Source organism: Quercus robur, chromosome 9, assembly GCF_932294415.1.
Source record: "Quercus robur chromosome 9, dhQueRobu3.1, whole genome shotgun sequence".
Lineage (NCBI taxonomy): Eukaryota > Viridiplantae > Streptophyta > Magnoliopsida > Fagales > Fagaceae > Quercus > Quercus robur.
In genome coordinates this window covers 10,254,378-10,280,205 of record NC_065542.1, presented here as the reverse complement: position 1 = coordinate 10,280,205, position 25,828 = coordinate 10,254,378, and the positions used below count along the sequence as shown (strand labels likewise).

Here is a 25,828-nt window from a genome sequence, read left to right as displayed (position 1 = left end):
AATGTTAGAAATTAAACTAGACTTTAACAAAAACAATTTTACAATAAATTTCCTTATTGTTGAATTGGTTAGTTATTATTAATTTTCATATATTCCTATTATTACTAACTTTTTTTTCACTATTAATAACTTACCACTTAATAAAATTGTGAATTTTATCCTTCCTCTAAATTTATTAAACTTAAAAAGAATGCTTCAAGCCGTAGGATTGAGTTTGACTTGCTCAATTTGGAGGAATTTTAGCAAAAACACATATAATACGAGTAATGGCTTGAAACTTGATCTTTGTGAGTCTAGTGATAGGGTTCTCGTTTAAAAACATAGTCTAACATACTTGTTTGAAGCTTACTATTGCTTCGCCTTTTCCCCGCCCTTTACCATTTGAGCTTTTGAGGTAATTTGTTAGATCGGGTAAAAATTTTATTAGATCTTGCTATATCTCCATCAAATTTAATGAGATATTCACTAGATCATGCAAGATCTACTCTAGATACAATGGAGATCTCATAATCTTTGCCATGACACTACCATGGACAAGAAGATCGATGATTTCTATAGATCCAAACATTGGGATTCCCACAACCTGCTAGTCAACAACTTGTACACCAAAAATTGGCATTTGTTGTGGGTTTCTGAAACCATCTTTAGTCAAGTCAAGTGATCGATTGGTGGGGAATTCAATTGAACTCAACTTGTGGACACACTAGGATAGATCATATTACATAACAACCTACAACCAATATTTTAAAAACATAATGCAAAAAAGCAACCAAAAAGAAAAAAAAAAAAAGAAGAAGTTTGAACTCTAAAGTTTTAAAATTAGAGCAAAGTTCAACCATATATTGAGCCTTTATAATGTCATAAATAATATAATATAAATATTTAAAGGATATATAAGTATCACATAAAAAAAAATTAATGAAAAAATGTTAAAAATAAGTATTACAATTCATACATTCAAAGAATAAAGGAAGATACTATGATCCAAGTTAACGGCATAATTGACGACGGGATGCAAAGTGTAACATGGGTTATAGTTTGAGATGCTAATTATGTATTTTGAAAGTTTAGAGTGAAAAGTGTAATTTAGAAATGGTTTAAGTTAGTAAAATGTAATTACCCCGAAAATATATGATCAAACTTAGTTCTGGTTCCTGATTTTGATCGATTTATTTTTACCAAATTTAAATTGTCTCGTTTTTAGGTTGGATAGGACATGCTGATGCACTCAGTCTAGTTAGAGTTGTAAAACCATGGTTGCAGATTTGCAATAGATATAAGTAATTCTACTCCTAAAATGGTTATAAAATTCACTAATACGTAAAAGTAATGTTAACTTATATAAAACATCATCTCTTCATATACACCTAAAAGAGAATGATTGTCAAAAGTTTTATTGCTCAATTAGTACGTAACTTTTGATGTTTTTAGTATAGACATCTTGGGTTCAAATTCTCCTCCCTTGTTACCACTACCGAAACTATAAGAGAATTGATAACATAATTATTTATGATGAACAAAAATAACTTTCTAAAAGAAAAAGAGTTAGAAAATTGTGTCCTATTATTGTCAAATTCATAATGGACATTCGTATTATTTTTTTACAGTATTTTTATTAGGGTTGATCAAGTTCTTAAAAGCCCTCTTCTCAAAAAAAGAAAAAGAAAAAGAAAAAAGTTCTTAAAACTTAAAAGCCCAACCCACATAACCAATCCAGCCTGACCCGAAGGGTTGTCTAACAATTTTGATTGGGTGGTAGACTGGGAGTTGACAATGAGTTTGACAATATTAGAAAAAATCGGATGCGTTGAGGTTTTGGGTTGATCAAATGGGCTTTGGCAAAAGGGGGTGAGCTAAAGTTTGGCTTGCGTGGGTTTTTATAAATTATGGAGTTATGGACATGAGTATTACACGAGACAAGACAACATGGTGGGTATACAAAAATTAATCAATTAAATAATTTTTATTTTCAAGTATATTTTATTTATTAATCGGAATATTTTATGTTTATTTATAAGTTTTCAATATATATATATATATATAAAATTAAAGGAATTATTTTTCAATAATTTTTTTTTTCAACCCAACTTAATGGGGACGCACGAGCAGAAGTGTCCCTGGCCACAGAGACTTCAGAATTTGAGGGAGAATTTTAAAGAACAGGCAATATGCGCAAAGGGAGAAAATGCATATAGTTATTGTAAATTAAGTGATGTTACAAATTCATAGTTGTACAAAGAGCTGAGAATATGAACTATACAGATAAAAATTACACAAATCTGAAAATTTGAATTAGAGAGGTTACAGCTAGTAGAACAAGTGATGCATCAAAGCTGAAAGAATTAATGACAAATGTGCATGGCAACTTAAGATTATTTGCAGCTGGCAGTAGTGCGTTCTAAAGCTTTCCATTTGTAGGATCTGAATCGAAAGCAAGCTGCTGCCAGTCATACAAAAAAAAGAAAAAAATAGAAAGGAAGAAGAAGAAAGAAAAGAAAATTTTTTCAACATCACCAGTAATCATTGCAAGAACATGTCCCATTTTTGAAGTGATGAAACCGGTTTGAGTCTCTCACCACTATTTCTCTACCTCTAGCCATTGAAATAAATTTGATTGCAGTGTGACAGTCTCCACAAACACGAAGATTCTTAAATACTCTAATAGGCTTTGGTTGGGATACGCTTATAAGACCAAATGCCACAGCTATTTTCTCACTGTGCTGAAACAAATATTGCTCCTTTAGTTCATCCTCTACATCATGAAGAACAAAATCTGTATCGGGTACATAGCCCAATTCCTTTATTTTTGAAGCCAATTGGTTCAGTTCATAATAAATATCTTGTGCTAGGGGGTGTGAAGTATCCCCAACGTGGAACTTGTGCACCATATTGCCCACCTCTATCCAGCTACAACCAGCTTCTTTGATCAAGTTTCTCTCTTTCAAATTTTTTCTAATTATTGCCACATTGTCCCATTGACCTGAGGAAGCATACAAGTTTGATAGTAAGATATATGCTGCTGGATCATATGGGTCTTGCTCAAGAATCATCTTTGCAGCATGTTCCCCAAGTTCTTTGTTGCCATGAACCTGACAGGCAGCAAGAAATGTACGCCAGACTAGTGCATCAGCCTTGAAAGGTATTGAATTAATGAATTCAAATGCTTCTAAAAGGGATCCTGATCGGCCCAATAAATCAACCATACATGCGTAATGTTCCATTCTCGGAACAATCCCATGTTCTCTGTACATTGAGTTGAAGAGTTTCCAGCCCTCGGAAATCAGCCCCGCATGGCTACAAGCTGATAAAACAGCAATATAGGTGATCTCATTTGGTCTAACACCATCCTCAAGCATTTTGTGGAACATTTCCATAGCTTTAGAGGCGAATCCATGTTTTGCAAAACCAGTAATCATTGAAGTCCAAGATATAACATTTCGACCTCCCATATCATTAAAAACTTGAAATGCAGCTTCTATATTTCCACACCTAGAATACATAGAGATCAAAGCATTACAGATGCTTTGATTTGACGCAAACCCTGATTTTAGTAACCGTGCATGAATTTGCTCACCCTTACCAACTGCACCGATACTAGCAGCTCCACTCAAGAGGCTAGCAAATGTGAAAGCACTAGCCCCAATTCCTATATCCTCGATTTCATGAAAAAGTTCAAAGGCTTTTTCAGAATTCAAATTTTTGGCATACGCATCAACAATCGTGTTGTAAGAAATTAAATTCTTCTCAAACAGCATATCAAAAGCTTTATGAGCATCTTCCATCATGCCAGACCTTGCATACATGCTAATAAGAGAATTTCCCACACAATTAACCGATGCAAGACCAAGTTTCACAGCATGCGTGTAAACTTGCTCTCCCATACGGGGATCAGAAAGATTTGCACATGCCTTAAGGACACTAGAAAAGGTGAAATGATTTGGTGAAACATGACCCTCGATCATTTCACAAAAAAGTTCAACAGCTTCCTTATCACGCCCTCCACTTTGCACGTATCCTGTGATAATTGCTGTCCAAGACATGACATTACGATCTACCATCAGGTCAAAAACTTTCCTTGCATCATCCACTGATCCATCCGCTGCACACTTAGCATACATGTCTACCAAACAGCACGCTACACAAACATCTAAAGCCAACCCAGACCGTATGACCCAAGAATGCAATTGCTGCCCAAGATTTAACAATTCTAGCTCTGCACAAGCTGAAATAACTCCACCAAAGGTAAATTGATCCGGTACATACTCACTCAAAACCATATCCAAAAACAAATTTACAGCCTCCATTGGGAACCCAAATTGCATAAACCTAGTTATCATCAAAGTCCAAGTAACTGCATTCTTCTCAGGCATTTTCTCAAACACCTTATAGGCTAAATCCACATCACCACTACCCTTCACAAACATATCAATCAACGCACACCCAACGCACACATCAGACTCAAAATATCCACTTTTTATAACAAACCCAAAAATCATTTTCCCAATGGGAACATTTTCCACATTCGAACACGCCCGAATCACTGCGGAAAAGCAATACTCATTTGGGCAGAGCCCATTTTCAAGCATTTGAAGAAACGTGACAATGGCTTCAGTTCCCATATCATTATTTGCAAAACAAGAAACCATAGCAGTCCAAGAAACCAAGTCTCTCAAATCCCCCATATCATCAAAAATGGATTTTGCTTTAGCCCAATCCCCACTTTTTGAGTACAAGCTGATGAGAGAATTGAGAATGAGAGAGTTGAGGTGGAGTTGAGAGTGAGTCAAGTAGTGAGTGTGAACGAGTTTGCCGAGTTGGAAGTTCCGGGACCTTATACAGGACTTGAGGAAGAGAGAGTAGGTGGTGAGGTCTGGGTGGGCACCCTTTTGGGCCATGAGATCAAGGGTGGAGATTGCTTTGTGGAGGTGGCCCACATTGAGGTGGTGGATCAGACGGTGGTTAAGGGGTTCACAGTTTGGATTTTGTGGTGATGATAATTGAAGGTTATGGCGGGACCGATTTGAGGGTTTGATAGAAGGTAATAAAGGTAGTTTGGAGGCAGACGAAACAGAGAGGCCTAGCATGTTTCTTCCAACGGGCTAGATACAAAAGGCCGGGCATGTTGCATTTTATAGGTTTGGGTTTTGGTTTGTTTGTTTTGTTATTTTATTTATTATATATATATATTTTTTTTCCTTCCGGTTTCGGCAACCATATCACCGAATTTTTTTTTTTTTTTTTTTTCCTCTCACCACCATCCCATCATTTCTCTCTCTCCTCTCTCCTCTTTGTCAGAATTTCGGTGACGGTATTATCAAAATTTGCTTCTTTCCTCATTTCACCAAATAAGTTTGAATAGTACCTATATCACAAATAAATTTATTTTTTTGCAATATTTAGCCAAAAGACTCTTGTTTGTTTTGTTATTTTATTTATTATATAATAATTTTTCTTTTGATTTCGTAGAAGAACTTTACTTAGATTAATTGCATATCGCAGAATATACTGTACAACAATCCTCACTATTAATCAAACTTCTATGAACAATTGACTCCACTCGCCAAAACTAGCAACCAAGTAATCTAGGAGTTTTTCACTCTTAATGGGTTAAGTAGTTTACCTTCATTCGCAAGAGGTTATATAATGAAAAATTGTGAATATCCATATTGTGGGGGCCGGTTAGTCATTAAAATTATTAAAGTCAAGTTAATTGGGCATGTGGCCCATCCGAGGATGCAAATTTGTCCGGGGAGGCCCATATTAGATTGTTGGAGTAACCAGACAAAAGGAAGAGTGAATATCACGAAAGGTGAGTTCAGTATTCGTCCAAGGACAAAATCCTTCTCGGCAATATGAGTCCGAGGACGATCAGAACGCCATCTTGTTACAAACGTATTTCGGAGCTACGTCACCACTAAAGGTGGGATAAGGGACCAAGGGTAAGAAAGAGAAGGCAAACAAATATCTATAACAACAGCTGCCTCCGCATTAATTGCCCCTCAACCAACTCTCTGGCCGCATTAATGTGGAGGTGATGCCTGAACAGTGATGAAGCAGCCTTACAGTTGCTAGTAGGAGGTTCCAGAAGGTGTTAGATGGGACAGAAAGAGATCTCCTGAACCCAACTTACACGTGTGTGGTGAAGATGGTATGAAGAGGGCAGTATATAACATGAAAGAAAAGCATGCAGAAAGGGATCAGAACAAAAAGAAAGACACAAAGAACACTCAGGAAAAAAGATTAGAAACCAAAAAAACTGTACTTATTTCAAAGAGAAACAAATTGTCATATCAGTGCTAATCCATCAATAAACGTGAGGTTGAATCGTTTCACTTTTAAAGTTAATCTAGTTCTTGAACACCCACGCTCTACAAATTTTATTGTTTGGGCATTTAACGTACGAACCCAAGATAAGTTTGGGATCGTTACAAATTGAGTCCTTACAATTGGCGCCGTCTGTAGGAAGAGCTTGACTTGACTTAAAAGAACTCCGATGCAACATTTATAATGGAGGAAGCAGGCCCACATCACTACGCGGCGGGACCACATCAAGAAGATGCCAACCCGCACCAGGCAGAGTCAAGGGGCTCCCAGCATGGTAATCCCCATCGGAGTCCCGAACGAAAAGAGGGCCATGAGGGGAGCGTGCGCACAACTCATACCACCAAAAGTCACTCTCGTGGGAAGAGCCATGTCTCCCATGCAAAGCATGACGGGAACTTGCAACGTGAGATTGCCGATTTGAAGAGAGGGTTGCATCATGCCCGACGAGAACGCTCCCCACCTTGCTCCGAACCATCATTCGAGGAATCGGATGGAGCTAGTTATAGGCGGAGGTCGAGAACTCCGCCCAGTGAGACTTTCTCCTATGAAGAGGAGCACGACCATCGACATAGGTGCAGAAGCTTGCCTAGCAGGGGCTTGGGTAACAATGCCATGAATAAAGCGTTGAGCCAAGTTTCCAAATCACCCTTCATGAGGAATATAGAATATGCAGTTCTTCCTTGGCGATTTCACCAGCCTACGTTCGCCCTGTATGATGGCCGGTCCGACCCAGTGGAGCACGTTAGCCATTTTAGCCAGAAAATGGCAATCTACTCCAGGGATAAGGCCTTGATGTGCAAGGTTTTTCCATCAAGTTTGGGTCCGGTGGCGATGAGATGGTTCAACGGCTTAAGGGCCAATTCTATTGATTCCTTCAAAAAGCTGACCCGGGCTTTTGGCGCTCGCTTTATTACATGCAGCAGGGTTCCTCGGCCTTTGGGATCCTTGCTGACTCTGTTCATGTGAGAGGGCGAGACTCTCAAAACTTATTCGGATAGGTACTGGGAAATGTTTAATGAAATAGAAGGAGAGCACGACGACGTGGCCATAAGTACTTTTAAAGCTGGCCTCCCAGCCGATCATGATTTAAGGAAATCCTTGACGGGTAAACCTGTTACCAGTGTATACCAGTTGATAGACAGGATTGATAAGTACAGAAGAGTAGAGGAGGATTAACTGCAAAGGAAAGGAAAGGTTAAGGTAATCCCTCAGGAGAGGAGGGATTTCAGGTCGGACCGTTATAACAGTAACTGACCCCGGAAAGACGTCGTCGGGTAGTCGGGTTCTGTGGACACCCAGGTGGTTAATGCAGTGTTTTGGGAGCCGGTGCAGCAGGTTTTGGAGAAGATAAAGAATGTTCTTTTTCAAATGGCCGAACAAGATGACGGGAGAACCTAGGAAACGCAACTCGAACCTATATTGCCACTATCATCAGGATCATAGGCACACGACGAAAAATTGCAGGAATTTGTGGGACCATTTGGAACAGTTGGTCCGAGAAGGAAAATTAAAGCAACTCTTGCATCATTCTAGTGGTAGGGCAGGCCAAGCAGGCTCGGAGATGTGTGGGGATGCTTCTTCAAAGCTCCCCCTTGGTACGATCAATGTTATCTTTGCTGCCCCAGGGAGGATTTAATCTTGCCCTTCCAGGGTACTGTCGGTGTACCGACCTACGGCCGAGGATCATTGCCAAGCGCCGAAGAGAGCCAGGGTGGACATCCCCTTGATTCTGGGCTTTTCGGATGATGACAAGGTTGGAACCATACAGCCCCATGAGGATGCTTTGGTGGTCACGCTGAGAATTGGTGGGTACGATGTCAAAAGGGTGATGGTGGATCAAGGTAGTGCTATGGATATAATGTATCCAGACTTGTATAAGGGGCTAGGTCTGAAGCTAGAGGATTTAGCAACCTACAGCTCCCTTCTAGTAAGTTTTGAGGGAAGGATGGTCGCTCCCAAAGGATTGATCAGACTACCTGTGCAAGCCGGTATGGATGTGGTGGAGGTGGACTTTATCGTTGTAGACGTTTTCTCTCCATACACGGCTATTATGGGCAGACCTTGGTTTCATACCCTGGGGGCAGTCTCGTTTACTCTGCATCAGAAAGTGAAGTACCCATCCGGGGGCCAAGTATTGGAGATAGTAGGAAGCCAAGTGGCAGCTCGGCAATGCCTGGTAACGGCTATACAACATCGGCCAGAGGCAGAGACCTCTGCTACGGCCGATAATGAATTATAGCAATTAAAACCCCCAGTATTACCCTTAGATATGTCAGCCGACAAAGTAAAGTGTGAAGATTTGGAGAGGGTAACTGTTACTGATGATCCGGAAAAATTCTTCCAGGTCGGGGCTAAATTACCTTTGCAAGAGAAGGAGAGGTTGTTGGAGTTCCTCCGGGCAAATGTAGATGTGTTTGTATGGAACCCGTATGAAGCCCTAGGTGTGGACCCGAATTTCATTTGTCATCGACTCAACGTGAATCCTGCAGTTATTCCCAAGAGACAGCCTCCTCGGCGACCATCGAAGGAGCACGCCGAGGCTGTTAGGAGTGAGGTGGCCAAGCTCAAACAGGTTGGGGCTATCAAGGAATTTTTTTATCCTCAATGGTTGGCCAATACGATGGTGGTAAAAAAGAAGACAGGAAAGTGGCGAGTGTGCGTGGACTTCATGAACCTCAATAAGGCTTGTCCCAAGGATCCATTTCCCATGCCGAAGATAGACTAGTTGGTGGATGCAACCGTGGGTCATCCTAGGATGAGTTTCTTGGATGCCTTCCAAGGATATCACCAAATACCACTGGTCGCGGACGATCAAGAGAAGACTGCTTTTATCACCCCTATTGGGAACTACCATTACAAAGTGATGCCATTCGGTTTGAAAAACGCCGGATCTACCTACCAACGGATGATGACTAAAATGTTTGAACCACAACTTGGTAGAAGTATTGAAGTTTATATCGATGACATGGTTGTGAAGAGTAAAGTGGTGTCCGAGCATGTGGAAGATCTCACGAATATCTTCGGGATACTAAGAAAACATAAGTTACGCTTGAATGCTTCGAAGTGCTCCTTTGGTGTAGGCTCCGGGAAGTTCTTAGGGTACATGGTGACTCATAGAGGAATTGAAGTGAACCCAGATCAGATCAAGGCCATTAGCGATTTACAAGCACCTCGGAATCCAAAAGAAGTGCAGAAACTGACTAGAATGACTGCAGCTTTGAACCGGTTTATCTCCAAGTCAGCTGAGAGGTGTCGTCCCTTTTTCCGTCTATTGCATAAGTGGCAAGGATTTGAATGGACCGAGGAGTGTGTTGTGGCGTTCCAACAGTTGAAAGAATACTTGTCCAGGCCGCCTATCATGTCTAGTCCTGAGGTGGATGAGGTATTGTTTGCTTATCTGGCAGTTGCCCCTCATGCAGTTAGTTTTGTCTTAGTACAAGAGGACAGTGGCGTCCAAAGGCCAGTTTACTATGTAAGCAAGTCCCTTCATGAGGCCGAGGTGAGATACTTGTCATTGGAAAAGGCCATCTTGGCGGTGGTCCATGCAACACGCAAACTTCCGCATTACTTTCAGGCCCATACTGTGGTTATCTTAACTCAGTTACCTCTCAAGTCCATACTAAGAAGTGTAGACTACACCGAAAGAATTGCTAAATAGGGCACAATTCTAGGTGCTTTTGATATCAAGTACATGCCTCGCACCTCTGTGAAAGGCCAAGTCCTTGCTGATTTGGTGGCCGAGTTCGCCGAGTGCCCAGAAGAAGTTAATATGAAGCAAGACAACATGGATGAAAAATCGGTTGGCCTAATATCCACACAAGGCGGATCCTCTTAGAGGGTGTACGTGGATGGGGCAGCAAACCAACGGGGAGCAGGATTGGGATTAGTTTTGATATCCCCCAAAGAGGTCATCATCGAGAAGTCCTTGAGGTTAAGATTCTCGGCTACTAACAACGAAGCGGAATACGAAATTTTGTTGATGGGAATGAGTATGGTCCAGAAAATGGGCGGGAAGATAGCAGAATTATTCTCGGATTCGAGATTGGTAGTCGGCCAAGTGAAAGGAGAGTTGGAGGCCCGAGATCCAAGAATGCAGGGGTATTTGAGCCAAGTTAGGCGTATGCAAACGAAGTTTGAGTCTTTCGACTTATCGCATATTCCCCGAGATGAAAATACTCACGCCGACTCCTTGGCAACCCTTGCCACCTCCTCGGTATGGAATTTTCCTCGGTTGATCATCGTTGAAGACTTGCATACCCCCACCTCACCAGAAAAAGACGTTTGCCAAGTTTATCAAGCCAGTCTAGCGCCGAGCTGGATGGCCCCCATATTGAAATTCCTTGAAAGTGACATCTTGCCTGAAGAGAAAGTAGAGGCTGAGAAAATATGGAGGAAAGCTCCTCTGTACTGGTTATCTGAGGACAAAAAGTTATACAAACAGTCCTTCTTTGGGCCGTACCTGCTCTGTATACCTCCTAAGACGTCAGAGTCAATCCTAGAAGAGCTGCATGAAGGTATTTGTGGAAGTCATACAGGGAGAAGGTCTCTATCACACCGGGTCATCACACAAGGATATTGGTGGCCAAATATGCAGAAGGAAGCGCAGGAGTATGTTAGAAAATGTGACCAGTGCCAAAGATTCGCTCCAAATATCCACTAACCAAGAGGAATTCTTAACCCTCTCTCCAGCCCTTGGCTTTTTGCTCAATGGGGGCTGGACATTGTCGGCACTTTTCCTAAAGCCTTAGGAAATAAAAAGTATATGTTGGTCGGCACAAATTACTTCACTAAATGGGTCGAAGCTGAACCCTTGGCCAACATCAGAGACGTAGATGTTAAGAAGTTTATTTGGAGGAATATTGTCATGCGATTTCGAACTCCACGCACTCTTGTCTCGGATAATGGACTTCAATTTGATAGCAATGCCTTTAGGAATACTGTTCAGACTTGGGTATAAGAAACAGATATTCTACTCCGGCTTATCCTCAAGGGAATGGGCAAGCTGAAGCTGTTAACAAAGTAATAGTCAATGGGCTTAAGAAGAGGCTGGATGATGCAAAAGGAAAATGGGTAGAACAATTGCCACATGTTCTTTGGACATATCGAACAACGCCCCAACGTTCAACGGGGGAGACTCCCTTTTCCATGACCTATGGAGCCGAGGCCGACATCCCCCTGGAAACTGGATTCCCAACGTGAAGGACCAGTACATTTTCCTCGGACAATAACGATGCGATGTTGGAGAAAAATTTGGACTTGATCGAAGAGTGAAGGGAGAGCTCGATGGTCTAATTGGCTTACTACCAGCATAAACTCAAGCAAGGCTATGATAGTAATGTGAAACTGAGGCTGTTAGCCGTAGGAGATCTGGTGCTAAGGAAAGTTCTGGAGACCACCAAGAATCCAAATTGGGGAAAATTGGGGCCTAATTGGGAAGGGCCTTATCGGATTACTTCAGTAGCCGGAATAGGAGCCTATTATCTAGAAGACCTAAATGAAAAAGCTGTACTTCATCCTTGGAATGTAAATAATATAAAGAGGTATTATTATTAATAAAAGTAGTTCAATTTGAGTTTTTCTTTTAGCTTATGTTAACCATGCATCCTGTGTTCCTACACCTTATGATATGTATTGAAGTGTTAAACAGAAACTGAGTTATGTCAGGTCCTCGGATCGCATACTTAGTGAAAATTAACACCCTATGATATGTACTGAAGTGAGTTATGTCAGGTTCTCGGATCGCATACTTAGTGGAAATTAACACCCTATGATATGTACTGAAGTGAGTTATGTCAGGTTTTTGGATCGCATACTTAGTGGAAATTAACACCCTATGATATGTACTGAAGTGTTGAACAAAAACTAAGTTATGTCAGGTCCTCGGATCACAAACTTAGTGGAAATTAATATCCTATGATATGTACTGAAGTGTTGAACAGAAACTAAGTTATGTCAGGTCCTCGGATCACAAACTTAGTGGAAATTAACACCCTATGATATGTACTAAAGTGTTGAACAGAAACTTAGTTATGTCAGGTCCTCGGATCACATACTTAGTGGAAATTAACACCCTATGATATGTACTGAAGTGTTGAACAGAAACTAAGTTATGTCAGGTCCTCGGATCACAAACTTAGTGGAAATTAACACCCTATGATATGTACTAAGCGTTGAATAGAAACTAAGTTATGTCAGGTCCTCGGATCACAAACTTAGTGAAAATTAACACCCTATGATGTGTATTGAAGTGTTAAACAAAAACTAAGTTATGTCAGGTCCTTGGATCACAAACTTAGTGGAAATTAACACCCTACGATATGTGTTGAAGTGTTAAACAGAAACTAGGTTATGTCAGTTCCTCGAATCGCATACTTAGTGGAAATTAACATCTTGTAATATGTACTGAAGTGTTAAACAGAAACTAAGTTATGTTAGGTCCTCGGATCACAAACTTTGTGGAAATTAATGCCCTATAATATCTACTGAAGTCTTAAATAGGGATCTATGAATATCATTTAATGTACGATCGAAGTACTGTAAACCCAACTTCATTCAACCTTTGAACTTTCCATAAAATTTCAATTGGCTAGAACGAATACGTATGTATCTAAAGTGTCTCCTTGAGACTTCGAAGTGTTAATGCTTATCACCCATTTTTAGTCGCCCATTGGTGATATTTATGAGAAATATTTCCCTATGTAAATAAAAGGTAGTCAAAATGAATCCTTCCAAATTATAATAACGTAGTGAACAAGTACAAAAACGACATAAAGCAACGATAGCGGTAAGCAAATAAACATAAGAACCCGAGCAAAATTTCTAATCATATTACAAAAACAAGTCCTATTTTTTCAATTTAATTTGGATCTTTGGAGCTTGGCTGGCTGGCTTGTCTGCCTCCGCGGTGGTGACTTCCCCTTTATCCTTAGTAGCTCCCCCAGCTGGCAAGACTGTGGAGGCCAAATCCTGTTGAAAACCTGGGGAGGCCACCCCTGCCTCAAAAGCAGCTGCAGTCTTGTCCGAGGAAGCTTCTGGAGGGGCAGTATCCTCTTTAGCTGGGTTTGGCTGGCCAGGAAGGGGAAAACTTGGAGGCAAAACCTCCTCATTGGGATTAACGGTTGAGGGAATGGTTTCAGCTTGAGGGGTTGGAGTATCTGAGGGGCGGATCGCTTCAGGATAAAATATATTCTCTGGCCTCCTCAACTCGGACGAAGCCTCAACCCCAGCTTGGTTAAGGGCCTCATCCCAAGTTTTGGCATAGTAGATGCGGCACACCGCTGGAACCTCGACTCTCAAAGCCTCCTTAGTCTCAGCTATACCGACCTCATAGCCTCTCTGCTCAGCTTCATTCATTGCCCGTTCGGCCTCGGTTTTTGCTTTCTCGGCTTCCTCCCTGGACTTTTCAGCTTGCTCCCTCAGCTTTTGGGTTTCCTCCAAGTGCTTCCTAAGAGCTAGAACTTGTTCCCGAGCCTTCTTCAGTTCGGCATTCGCCTCATGCAAGCAGTTCCCTTGGTCCTCGGCCTGCTTTTGATAGCCTTCCAAGGCCGACTCATCGCTCTTGCGAGCTTTCTCCTCAGCAAGTAACTTTTTCTTCGTATTGGCCAAGTCCTGCTCAAATTTGGACAAAGTCTGTACAGCTGTTGCCCGTTTCTTCCTTTCATCATCTAGCTGATTGGAGTAGATGTTGAGCATCTCATCCAGCTTGAAAGTATTTTGAATAATCTGTAGGGAAGAGGTTAACCCTATAGTCAGTAAAAAGTACATATTGGTGAGTAATGATCACAAAAAGAAAAAAGAAAAGAGTCAGTTTCTTACCATGCCCAAGTATCTTTTATTGTCGAGGATGAGTTCATTCTTCCTCACATTCTTTATTTCGGCCATATCTTTTGGGAGCAACAAGGCCTCCTCTATGGCCGAGGCTATGTGACACCCTATGCCGTAGTTGAAATCCCTTATAGATGTATCATCTCGCAGGGGCTCCCCGCCGTGCATAGGTGCTGGCAACCATGCTTGTGGCTCAGAAAGTTGGGAATCAGACTTCTCCTGGCCTCGCGGAGCTTGGTGCCTGGTTTTTTGTTGCTTTGCAGCTCGTTGGGCATCCTCTTCGCGAGGAGGATGAGACTTGCCAACGTCTACCACCTCTTTGCCCTTCTGCTCCCTGCGCCTTTTTAACTCGGCTGCGTCAGGACGGGCTAGCTGGGGAGGTTGACGAGAAGGCTGGTGAGGAGTAGGAAGAGGAGACCTAGTGGGAAGAGATGGAGTTTGGGATTGTGTTGATTTTGCTGGTGCACTCTTCCTGGGCTGACCTTCCATCAACTCCAATAAGCTTCTTTGGGGCTTCCTTTGTATCCCCATCTCGTCAGGATCTTCTCCGGAGTGTATGGATTGATCAAAAATCCTAAAGTCGTCCGAGGAGTCAGAGACTTCTACAACTTCTTTCTCTCCTTCTTCCTTTTCCTCTCTTTCTTCTACTTCCTCTTCTCTGAGGGTGAGCTGGGATGAAAAGGCTCCTACCGAGACGTTGGCTACGAAAAGAGGCTCGGTACGGGATATATATTGGGGAAGTGGAATACCTTTTGAAACAATGAACCTTTTGTAGGCAACACTGATACAGTGAAGCCGAGGATCGCGGGCTCCAATCACGCACTTCGACGCCTAGAAAGCAAACGATAGGGGGGTATAGCCGAGGATTAAATGTGCTGCCCGGAGTTGGCCGTCAGTTTCGTTCACGTATATCTCGGCTTTCAATACCTTGTCCAAGCTCGCCTTATTGACTAACTTAAGGTTGGGCTTTGTGTAACGTCTATCTACAAAACCATTGAATTGAAGCGAAGCGTTGTTAGAGATAGGAATACCGAGACCAAAAAAAAAAAAAACAAAAAAAAAAAACAAAACAAAACGTATATGTAAACCAAATGTTATGAATCTATGACTACACTCCCACCTGGTACTCCTTCCACCGTGGGGCATGGCAGACCATCATGCCATTCCCCAGAGAAGATAAGGAAATACTCCTTTAGGTTCTTGTTCGAAGTGGGAAGGCACTGAATCAGCCTCACCTCGGGATATCTTGACTTGAGATAATACCCCTGCCCGGTCAAGTGGTGGAGATTGTACACCCAATTCGCGTCATGGTGGGTCAGTTTTAGGTCCATCCTTTCGTTCAAAGCATCTATACTTCCCAGGACCCTAAACATATTTGGGGCACACTGGGTAGGGGATAACCTAAAGAAACTAAGGTAGCTCCTAGTAATACTACCCATGGGGATGGTCATCCCGCCTTCTATGAAGGCAATCATGGGAATAACCACTTCCCCTGTTTGTCTAGCGTCGACCCATTCCCCTTGGGCTGCGTACCTCATACCCACCGTGGAGGGGATCCTATACTTAGAACGGAAATTTCTGATACCTTCCTCGGACTAAACTAGACATCGAAATGGACTCTTCTTTTTCCCCATTTTTCTAAAGGATTTAGTAGAGAAATTAACGAGTTTAAGATAAAAGTGGTAAAGATTTTAAGAAGACTTACAGGTTTGAAAGAGGGACCTCGGAGAAGATGTAATTATTTGTAGACGCCAGGAAAATGACGAAAAAGGAGAAAGGCAGGTTTAGTGTATGAGCTCTAGAACTGTGTGGTCACCGAAGGTAAGAAAGAGAATTGATTTGAGAACGCCTTTATAGTCGTGTAGAAATTATGAGCAGTAAAATTCCTGCTCGCGAAACGAGGTAGGCCCTCTACCGTTCGATTTACATCTCACCATCGAACGTGGGAGACAAGGGCGTCGCCAAAATTTAATGCTGCCAAGATCGGAATGCTGAAGAGTCAAAAGCATGCCCCAAAACGTGAATGGGTATGGGCTTATGACGTCAAAATCCATCTTTTCTCCCAAGAGTCGAAAAATAAGATTTTGAGGGGCTATTGTGGGGGCCGGTTAGTCACTAAAATTATTAAAGTCAAGTTAATTGGGCCTGTGGCCCATCCGAGGATGCAAATTTGTCCAAGGAGGCCCATATTAGATTGTTGGGGTAACTAGACGAAAGGAAGAGTGAATATCATGAAAGGTGAGTTCAGTATTCGTCCGAGGACAAAATCCTTCTCGGCAATATGAGTCCGAGGACGATCAGAACACCATCTTGTTACAAACGTATTTCAGAGCTACGTCACCACTAAAGGTGGGACAAGGGACCAAGGGTAAGAAAGAGAAGGCAAATAAATATCTATAACAACAGCTGCCTCCGCATTAATTGCCTCTCAACCAACTCTCTGGCCGCATTAATGTGGAGGTGATGCCTGAACAGTGATGAAGCAGCCTTACAGCTGCTAGTAGGAGGTTCCAGAAGGTGTTAGATGGTACAGAAAGAGATCCCCTAAACCCAACCTACACGTGTGTGGTGAAGATGGTATGAAGAGAGCAGTATATAACATGAAAGAAAAACATGCAGAAAGGGATCGGAACAAAAAGAAAGACACAAAGAACACTCAAGAAAAAAGATTAGAAACCAAAGAACTGTACTTATTTCAAAGAGAAACAAATTGTCATATCAGTGCTAATCCATCTATAAACGTGAGGTTGAATCGTTTCACTTTTAAAAAGTTAATCTAGTTCTTGAACACCCACGCTCTACAAATTTTATTGTTTGGGCTTTTAACGTACGAACCCAAGACCAGTTTGGGATCGTTACAAATTGAGTCTTTACACATATATTTAGGAGATAGTATTCAATGCGACCCGCGAACATGACACGGGCATGACACAATTTTGTAAATTAGGGTTGAGTTTTAGCGGGTTCGTGCTAGATTTAGGTTGATACGAATTGACTCATGTAATAATCTTGTCATTTCGAGTCAAATACACACGAAACTCGTTTCGACCAATTTAACTGCTTCATCTATAGTGTAGATGAACCAGCTATAGCGATATCTATGAATGTTTGGTTTGTACACCATTCACTTTTATGGCGATATCAATGAATATTTGGTTTGTACACCATTCACTTTTATATTATATTGAAATCTATGAATGTTTGGAAGTTTTTATAAAACTTCTTTCTTATCGATTTTATTTTTTTCTTGTATATAACAATGTATATAGTGTCACATCATTTAAAAATTTTGGCTAAAATCCAAAAGCTTTATATTTGAGCAAATTTTTATTTTTGTATCAAAAGTTTTTTGTTTTTGTTATTGTAGTCCTTATCCTTTTGTCTATTGTCGGCTATAAATCTGATACTACTTGCATATGTGCATAAGCATGACTTGCAAGCCTTAGTGACTAGCAAGTTCTTTGTGGACAATAGATTGGCAAGAGAGTCAAAGACAAAAGAAGTAGTTTCTATCATATTGGATAATTCTTTTTGGGATGATATTAATGTTCTTGTCAAGATTTCATCGCCACTCATTCGTTTGTTACGGATTGTTGATTCTGATCAAAGGCCTGCAATAGGATATGTGTATGAGGGCATGCATAAAGCACGGTTGGGAATCAAGAAGATCTTCCGAATGAAGAAGCACTTGTACAAGCCATACACCTCAATTATAAAAAACCGTTGGGACAAGCATTTGCATAAAGATCTTCATGCTGCTGCATATTGGTTAAATCCCGCTTTTCAATATGATGAGGAGAATTTTTGTCGGAAACCAGCAGTAAATATGGCTATTTTGGACTACATTGGGACAAAATATGATGGTGATCAAGAAAAGGTAATTAGGGAAACCCAATATTTTCGGGACCGTATTGGGAGCTTTGATAGAGATCTTGCATTGTCAACAAGCAAGACCACTCATCCAGGTGAGAAGTAATTAGTTTACTTTAGTACTATAAACAAATCTTAGTTTCTTTGTTCATGTTAAAAGTTAGTTTTGTCACTATAATTAGAATACCTGAAGTGATTATTTAATTGAAAGTTTGTTTGTTTATGTTGATTAATATTAGATTACGTTATGTTATGAAAATCAAATGAATGGTGGAAGTTGTGGGGTGCTGATGCTCCAAACTTGCAAAAATTGGCAATTAGAATCCTTAGCCAAACTTCCACCTCTTCTGGATGTGAGCGTTGTTGGAGTTTATTTGATCAAATACATTCTAAGAGGAGAAATAGGTTGGAGCATCAAAGGCTCAATGATCTTGTATTTGTTAATCATAACTTGCGATTGAGACATAGGTAATTAAATGCTATATTTTGTCATTATATTAATTTTTAAGAAGTCATTTATATAATGTAATTATTAGTTACTAATTATGTTCAAATTCCAATAATGAGCATGACATTTTATGCAGGCTTTACAACAAAAAGCTTAATTTTGATCCCATTGATTATGCAAGTATCGACAAAACTGATTTTTGGGTATTTGTGGAAGAGGAAGACCCGTATCTTAATTATGAAGAGTTGGAGAATGCAATTTATGAAGAGGGTGCATATCCAGCAAATGTAGAGGCTTCTTCTAATATTGAAGGTTAGTTTATATGTAAACAATTTGATAACCTATAGTGATTTTTCTTTTATTTTTTTCAAACTTACATAAACATTATAATAATTTTTCTTTTTATTTTGTTCAAACTTGTGTGTAGAATCTATAGATGATAGCAGTGAGGTTGAAGGAATTGATTTGGGAACATTTGGACAACCTATTGGCCCTCCTCCTGGATTTCCAGGGAATGATGACGAGTATGATAACTTTCATGACATTGATGATTTATGATCATAATAATTCTGTTTGAACGTTAAAGTTCTATTTTGTATTTTAGAGATAATTTCTATGTCTTTTTGTAAGACACAGTGTGTGACTTGGAGTTTGAAGTTTTATTATTGTTTTTTAGAACTAAGTTTTATGTATTTTTGTAAGAAACAATGTGTAGTTGTGTACTATAACTTGGAGGCTTGTTTATGTATTTTTACTTTGTACTTTTAAGTTTTATGGACTACATTGGTTAGTTTGGACTACATTGGGGTGTGAATTTTGGTAATAGAAGCAGTACTAGTACCAGTACGGCAGTACTCTATCTATGGTTGCTTACTTAATTATTAGTTATGTATGTTTTACCTTTGTGTTAGTATAGTTAATTAGTAAGAGTAATGTCTTTTTGTGCTTTTGTAATAGAAGCAGTAATAGTACTTTGTAGCTTGTGCATGTCTGAGCTGGAATCTGGATATACCTGTAATGCATGTGCATGAAAGTACTTAGATGAAGATTTCATTGCGAGCCCACTCTCTTGAGATCTAGCTAGGGCTATGCAGGTGAATATATTATATATAGATACTTCAAACTAATAATTTACTAAGTTTTGCCTTTTTCTCAGCCTGTGAATGCATTTGTGTATGTCTGTTGGTTGTCTTGAAAGTAAATTAGACTAATTTAGTTAATTTTTTTTATTTTTTATTAATTTAATGTTTTTATATATATTTAAAATAATTATTAAATTAATTATGATGTCATCACGGTTCGACCCCGGTTCGACCTTGAAAACCTTGAACCTCTCCCTTTTACGGTTCAATGAACGGTCCGGGTCTGAAAACCATGGATGGAATGTCATTTTATCATACCCAATGACAATTTTATAGATAGTAAAATAAAATAAAATAATTATTTATGGATGAAAATGATAATTTACTAAAACAAAAAGGTTAAAATTTGGATTTCGACTTAAAATTTTAGATAACATGATAATAGATCATATATATATATATATATATATATATATTATGATTCAATGATTTATAGCATTTAAATCTAAATATTAGGACCTGCTACAATAAGAGCACGTGACTTCCTAGTGCCCTTTATCTACTTCTCTCCTCCTCATTTCTTAGCGGAAAAAGAAGTTTACAATGCCCTTCACGACACCACGTAGTTTAAACAAGGTCTCATAGTCATATTCTTCACTATATCACAATATGAAATCATTGATTCTGTAATAGTAAAAATGGATATCATGTAACCACCTTCTCGCATGTGTGAGAGAACGGTTAAATGCGTTTGGGTACATGTTGATGGTATGCATACCAGCTCCATATGTCAGGAACATTTTCATTCGATGGGACAACTCTAATTGAGCAGCCTAGTTGATTAAGGAAGTATTAATTAGCTACTTGATCTATTCCAAAGCTAAACCTCGAATGATTCTGCACAACAGTATTTGGAAGGATTCCTTCTCTGTTGGAGGCAGGGCAGCCACTGAATTATTGTAGACTTTGTAGTTCACATGATTTTTTTTTTTTTTTTTTTAGAATCATAATTCACATGCATTGATTGCTTAACCATGCATATGAATACTGAAAGCAATTTCAACAACTGGGCTATTTCCACTCCAATCAATTACACATTCACAAATCACAATTATAAAATTATAAATTTTGTTTCCACTTAAAAAGACTTTAACAAATAAATAAACCACGTACTAAGCAAAAAAAAGTTTTAGGTAAGGATAGTTATCATAAATCAAGGGACCAATTATTTGTCACACAAAAATATGAAGTGTTATGCTATCAAATATGTGAAGACTAATTGCCCTACTTTTGCGGTGGTGTTTGATTTTCCTTGCATTTAAAGTTTAGTCGATTGACTTGATTCACCTGATTGAAATGATGAACTAGTTGAATTTAAGTTGTCTCCTACATCCTCTGTTGGTCTCGTTGGTGATGATGATAGGAAAGGCTTGGAAGGCATTTGTAAGAATTCAACTTCTCCTTCAAGCATTTCTACAACTTTGTTCATTGAAGGACGGTCACTAGGCTTCATCTGTATGCACCATAATGCGACTATGATCATCTTCTTAACAATTTTCTTCTCCTCCTCTGTGGCATCTTCTATTTCTATGTCATTTCCTTCGCTAAATTGGCCATAAACCCAAGTTGGGAAGTAAATTTGGCTTGAATGGTCTGCAAATGCATTCACGTTCTTTCTTCTGCTAGCCATTTCCAACAATAACATGCCAAAACTATAAACATCAGCTTTATAGGAGACCCCTCCAATGTTTTTATAGAACAACTCTGGAGCTATATATCCTAGTGTTCCCCTTGCAGCAGTCAAAGACACTATGCTATTATTTGCTGGATAAAGTTTTGCAAGCCCAAAATCAGAAACTTTGGGAATGAAGTTCTCATCAAGAAGAATGTTATGAGGTTTGATATCAAAATGCAAAATTTGCATATCACATCCTTGATGTAGATATTCAATCCCACGAGCCACTCCAAGTGAAATCTCAAACATTTTCTCAATACTTACGGGGATACTTTCTTCTTGAGAAAAAATGTATTTTTCAAGAGAACTATTAGGCATGAATTCATATATAAGGGCGCGCTTTGGCCCCTCAGCACAGAAGCCAATGAGTTGCACCACATTCACGTGGTGAATTCTTCCAATTGTTGCAACTTCGTTGATAAATTCTTGCCCATTAGCTTTGGAGATACCCAACATCTTTATAGCAACATGAGGGCCACTTTCTAGCTTTCCTCTATATACAGAGCCATAGCCTCCTTCACCCAATTTGTCCTTGAAACCTTTGGACATCTTCCTAATTTCTGAGTAAGAGTACCTAATTGGCATGAGGTTAATTTGGCTTTGCAGAAATTCTTCAATAGCATCATACATTGATAAATGTCTCTTACGCCACTTATATATCAAAAACGCCACCATGAATAGAATCCCCAAGACAGTCCTTGTTTCTAGGAGAAATATTACTGTGTAGAAACATCACCAAAATAACTATAAGAAACAAAATTGTTGTTGCACCTGTCACCTTTTTTATTTTTTAGTTGAAATTATAGTTGGACTTACAACTACATACCTTCTTAATCCTAGTAATTAAGCACAATATATTTTGTTTCATGTTAATGTAACTAATATTTACGTCTTGTTTGCATGCATGGTAAACTATTTTTAATCACAATTTTAAGGAATGATATGCTAAAGAAATTAAAGTTGAAGAAGAGATTCAGGTTATTACCGATTTCCAGCAGTATGGCCCAAGCTGCAAGAAATATAAACAAGAGAAGAAGGTGACATTACTTTTTGCTAACGAAAAGTGAATTACTAATTAGTAAAACAAGTGGCCCGAATAACTTGAAAAGTCTAAGGCCTAATAAAACTACAGTAAGATCTTACATTGGGCCATGCTCAGCAAGAAATTTCAACAACCATAAATGCCGGTTGACTGCATAATTGGTCTTAAAATTGGGATGTCACTTTAATTGAGTCGAGCTCAATCAAATGCTTTCAGAGTTCCCAATATGCATTATTTGTTAAAACTTAGAATTATGTGGTTAAATGATTAAATTTATTATTTCTCAACATCTTAAATTTTTGGAAATTTTGGTAATTTAACATTAGTTAACCTATGGCTAGGGCTGAAGAATTTGCCCACCGAGTCAAGCAAATGATAATTTAATTAGGTTATAATGGAGTAAATGTTTAGACATGCATTTTGCATTACTACTAAGTACTAAACCTTTATTCTCATGGAATAATTAGGAGCCTAGGAGCCAAGAAAGGTAAATTTTTATTCAAAGGAAGCTAATTTCTTAAGAAAATCTATAATTTTTACTTTTCATATCATCGAGTTCAATTAAAAGAATGAGATTGTTAAAGTTATGATTAAATGATTAAACTTAATATTTCCTATTAACTTAATTTTTTAGGAGAATCGGTAATTTATTATGGTAATAGAGCGGGACATCCTAAATTTGATCCCTTGTCAATTTTGCCTTTTATTCCACTAATTACCATGTACGTGTTTGACTTTTCTTATAAAATAACCAAAGTTTAAAATGATAAAAATCAAATGCATGACATCCTATTTTTACTAAAAAGTAAAACAAAATATTTGTATTCATGTATTCGAGATCAACCAATTAATTACCTAAGTACATGGTTATTTCTCTACCCGCGTCATCAGCACACATCAGGCGCTATTACTCAAGTAATTCTGTTTCCTTGTTCATTCTGTGTATTAATTACTATCCTTCAAAAAACCTTTTTTTGAGATAGAAATCTCACCAGTGTGTTTATAATTTGATATTGCGTCCCACCAGTGTGCACTTTCACCAAATATATATTCCAAACCTGCATTTTTGACAAAGAAAAAAAAAATATCAACGTTGAGAACTTTAAAATTGAATTTAGTCATTATACGACTACAATAACTACTCCCTAACATGTTTATTACATTGGAATGGCTGGGGGTACGCACGAAGAAGCTATCTTCTTCAAAAATTCGATAATTATTACTTTCATTTACTAAAGCACATATGTTTAAGATAGACCAATTGATTGCCCAACTACATGGTTATTCCATTACTTGTGTCATCATCACATCAGGAACCATTACTCATACAATTCTATTTAATTGTCTATTCTATATTACTCTTCAAACAACTTTTTGAGATAGAAACCTCACCACTGAGTATATATAGGATCTGGTCAAGCACTCCTGGGATCACAAATAAAAGAAAAACATATCAGCGATTGGAAACCTTAAAATTAAATCCAGTCATTGTACTGAGACTTGAATAAAAATATCCTAGTATGTCTATTACATTGGTATGGAATTATGGATATGGTGTATGCACCAAGAAGTTTGGCCTTATAGAAGTTTAATAGAATAAATAGATGAATGGTTAGTGAATAGTGACAGTGGAAAAATGCAAGAGTTCAGAAAAGAAACTTGCAAAGGGATAATAATGCACAACATGTAAATTAGAGAATGGAAAGTGTTATGGCCTTTCTCGCTTTATTTACCCACCAGTACTGTCGTCGCATCGAACATGGTTCGTCATATCAAGGTAGCAATTTCTTCCGTGCCATGAAAGCTCAAAACCATATGCCAATTCATGGTGGACGTCTGTACAGGAGATATTTGGGTCTTCATTATTTATTGGCCAGGAAGTCAGAAACATCTTCTCTACTTGGCACGAGTCCTCCACTTGGGATGCGTTGGTTATACCAACTGTAACATATCTATACCTCGTCTTGGAATCAGATATAGAAGAAGAGTTGTCATTATAATTGCAAGTAGAAGTGTCCAAATACAATGGAGAATTCACTGGTTTTTCACAGCTCATCCAAACCAAACTCCGTGATAGTTCGGGATACCGCTCCCACACCGTCCCCTTTGGCTGATACGTGGTAAATGAAGAAGACCCACTAAAATTGTATCGATATAAAGAATAATTGGGAGTGGAGAAGTAATTGTTCTTCTGTATACCTGAGTCCACGATCCGGATTGTGTAGTTGTTGTAACTGATTTCCTCTACGTAGAATTTTCCATCATTTAAGTACTGGAGCACCGTACGATTGTTCTCACACGAAAGTTCATAACTGAAGTCCCCGCAGTTTTCTGGGTCGGTCTTCAATCGAAAAGGAAATCTTATGTTGTGGATATTCCCACAAGAAGAAGCGGGGCAGGTATGATTAGCCGTAGCAGTAGTAGCACAGCAAGTTGGATGGACTAATACAAGAGCAATGAGGACAGTGAGTCCTACAGCAGTGAACGTCAATCCTCTTGCCATTGAGGTAGGTAGAGAGAGGGGGGAATAAGGAAGGTAGAGAGAGAGAGAGAGAGAGAGAGAGAGGAATATTTCCAATAGTAAATACTAAAAACCTTCCACAGCTATAGACAAACACAATTAAAAAAAGTCTTCTTTCTGATTCAGCATCTTCAACAAGAAAGTAGAGTTTCCACTTTCCAGTCCAAGAAAGATGAAGCGCAAGTTCGTGGTAGTGGAACAATATCAACATCAATATCACATGCGTGTCAGCACATACGTCATCTTGATTAATTATTTGACAGTTATTATTTATTTATTTATAATTCTTATAAACATTTAGTTTTAGTTTTTTTTTTTTTTTGGCTGAATGAAAATTTAGTTAAAGTAATCTTTTTACCACTAAATGTTTCCAAAAAATAATAATAATAATAATAATAATCACTCACTCACTCACTTACTAGCACACTTGTTATTAATTACGCCTAAGTTTTATTAGAGCAATGGGATCGGGAGTTGTAAAAAATCCTCCATTGCTATTTTACAACCCAAAAGCATAAAAACCCCACTATGTCTGGGTGTGTATACTCAAATTGTTTTGCAACCTTGCTACAATGGGCCACTGTAGCAGGTTGAAAAAATTCTTTAATATAAAAACATCCTCTGTTATTTGAGTTAAATTTATTAAAAATTGAGATGTAGCATATATTGTAAAGTAGATTGATATAACAAATAAAATAAGTTTTAAAATGGTAAATATCAACTTTTATCAATACTAGTGCTCTCAATAATAAAAAAAAATGCTAGTAACAAGTAAGAACAAATTAATTGCTTATGTAGTGGTAAGAAAGAAATGTGAAGGCAAATGTAACCGAATTCTCTCCCAAAATCTTCTTAAAAAAAAAAAATTCTCTCCCAAAATTTGTAAAATAAAATATTTAAGTGTGTAGCACATAGCAACTTGTATATATATATATATATATATATATATTTCTAAATTAGTATATGCATAGTTACTAATTTT

At 38.7% G+C, this 25,828-nt stretch overlaps 2 protein-coding genes and 2 long non-coding RNA genes across 5 annotated transcripts in view; 1 reads left to right on the top strand and 3 right to left on the bottom strand.

Moving 5' to 3' along the window:
- LOC126698115 (uncharacterized) overlaps positions 1 to 25,828 on the bottom strand; it is a 79,127-nt gene that overhangs the window by 41,828 nt on the left and 11,471 nt on the right. The gene's annotated exons all lie outside the window — the stretch shown is intronic.
- LOC126698089 (pentatricopeptide repeat-containing protein At3g49170, chloroplastic-like) lies at positions 2,174 to 5,141 on the bottom strand. The gene has a single exon (XM_050395080.1). It carries the CDS (start codon positions 5,082 to 5,084, stop codon positions 2,511 to 2,513), a length of 2,574 nt encoding a protein of 857 aa, XP_050251037.1. The 5' UTR covers positions 5,085 to 5,141; the 3' UTR covers positions 2,174 to 2,510.
- LOC126698117 (uncharacterized) lies at positions 18,293 to 19,196 on the top strand. 2 transcript variants are annotated; one of them, XR_007646387.1, is made up of 3 exons: positions 18,293 to 18,486; positions 18,603 to 18,778; positions 18,894 to 19,196. It is a non-coding gene; the product is annotated as an uncharacterized LOC126698117 (long non-coding RNA). The 2 variants fall into 2 exon arrangements; XR_007646388.1 differs by having other exon boundaries at positions 18,603 to 18,790.
- Positions 20,722 to 24,999, bottom strand: LOC126698094 (rust resistance kinase Lr10-like). The gene is made up of 5 exons (XM_050395089.1): positions 24,063 to 24,999; positions 23,718 to 23,750; positions 23,318 to 23,383; positions 22,269 to 22,292; positions 20,722 to 22,002 (listed from the first exon to the last, which is right to left on the bottom strand). The coding sequence occupies exons 1-5, from the start codon at positions 24,826 to 24,828 to the stop codon at positions 20,867 to 20,869; spliced, it is 2,025 nt and encodes a 674-aa protein (XP_050251046.1). The 5' UTR covers positions 24,829 to 24,999; the 3' UTR covers positions 20,722 to 20,866.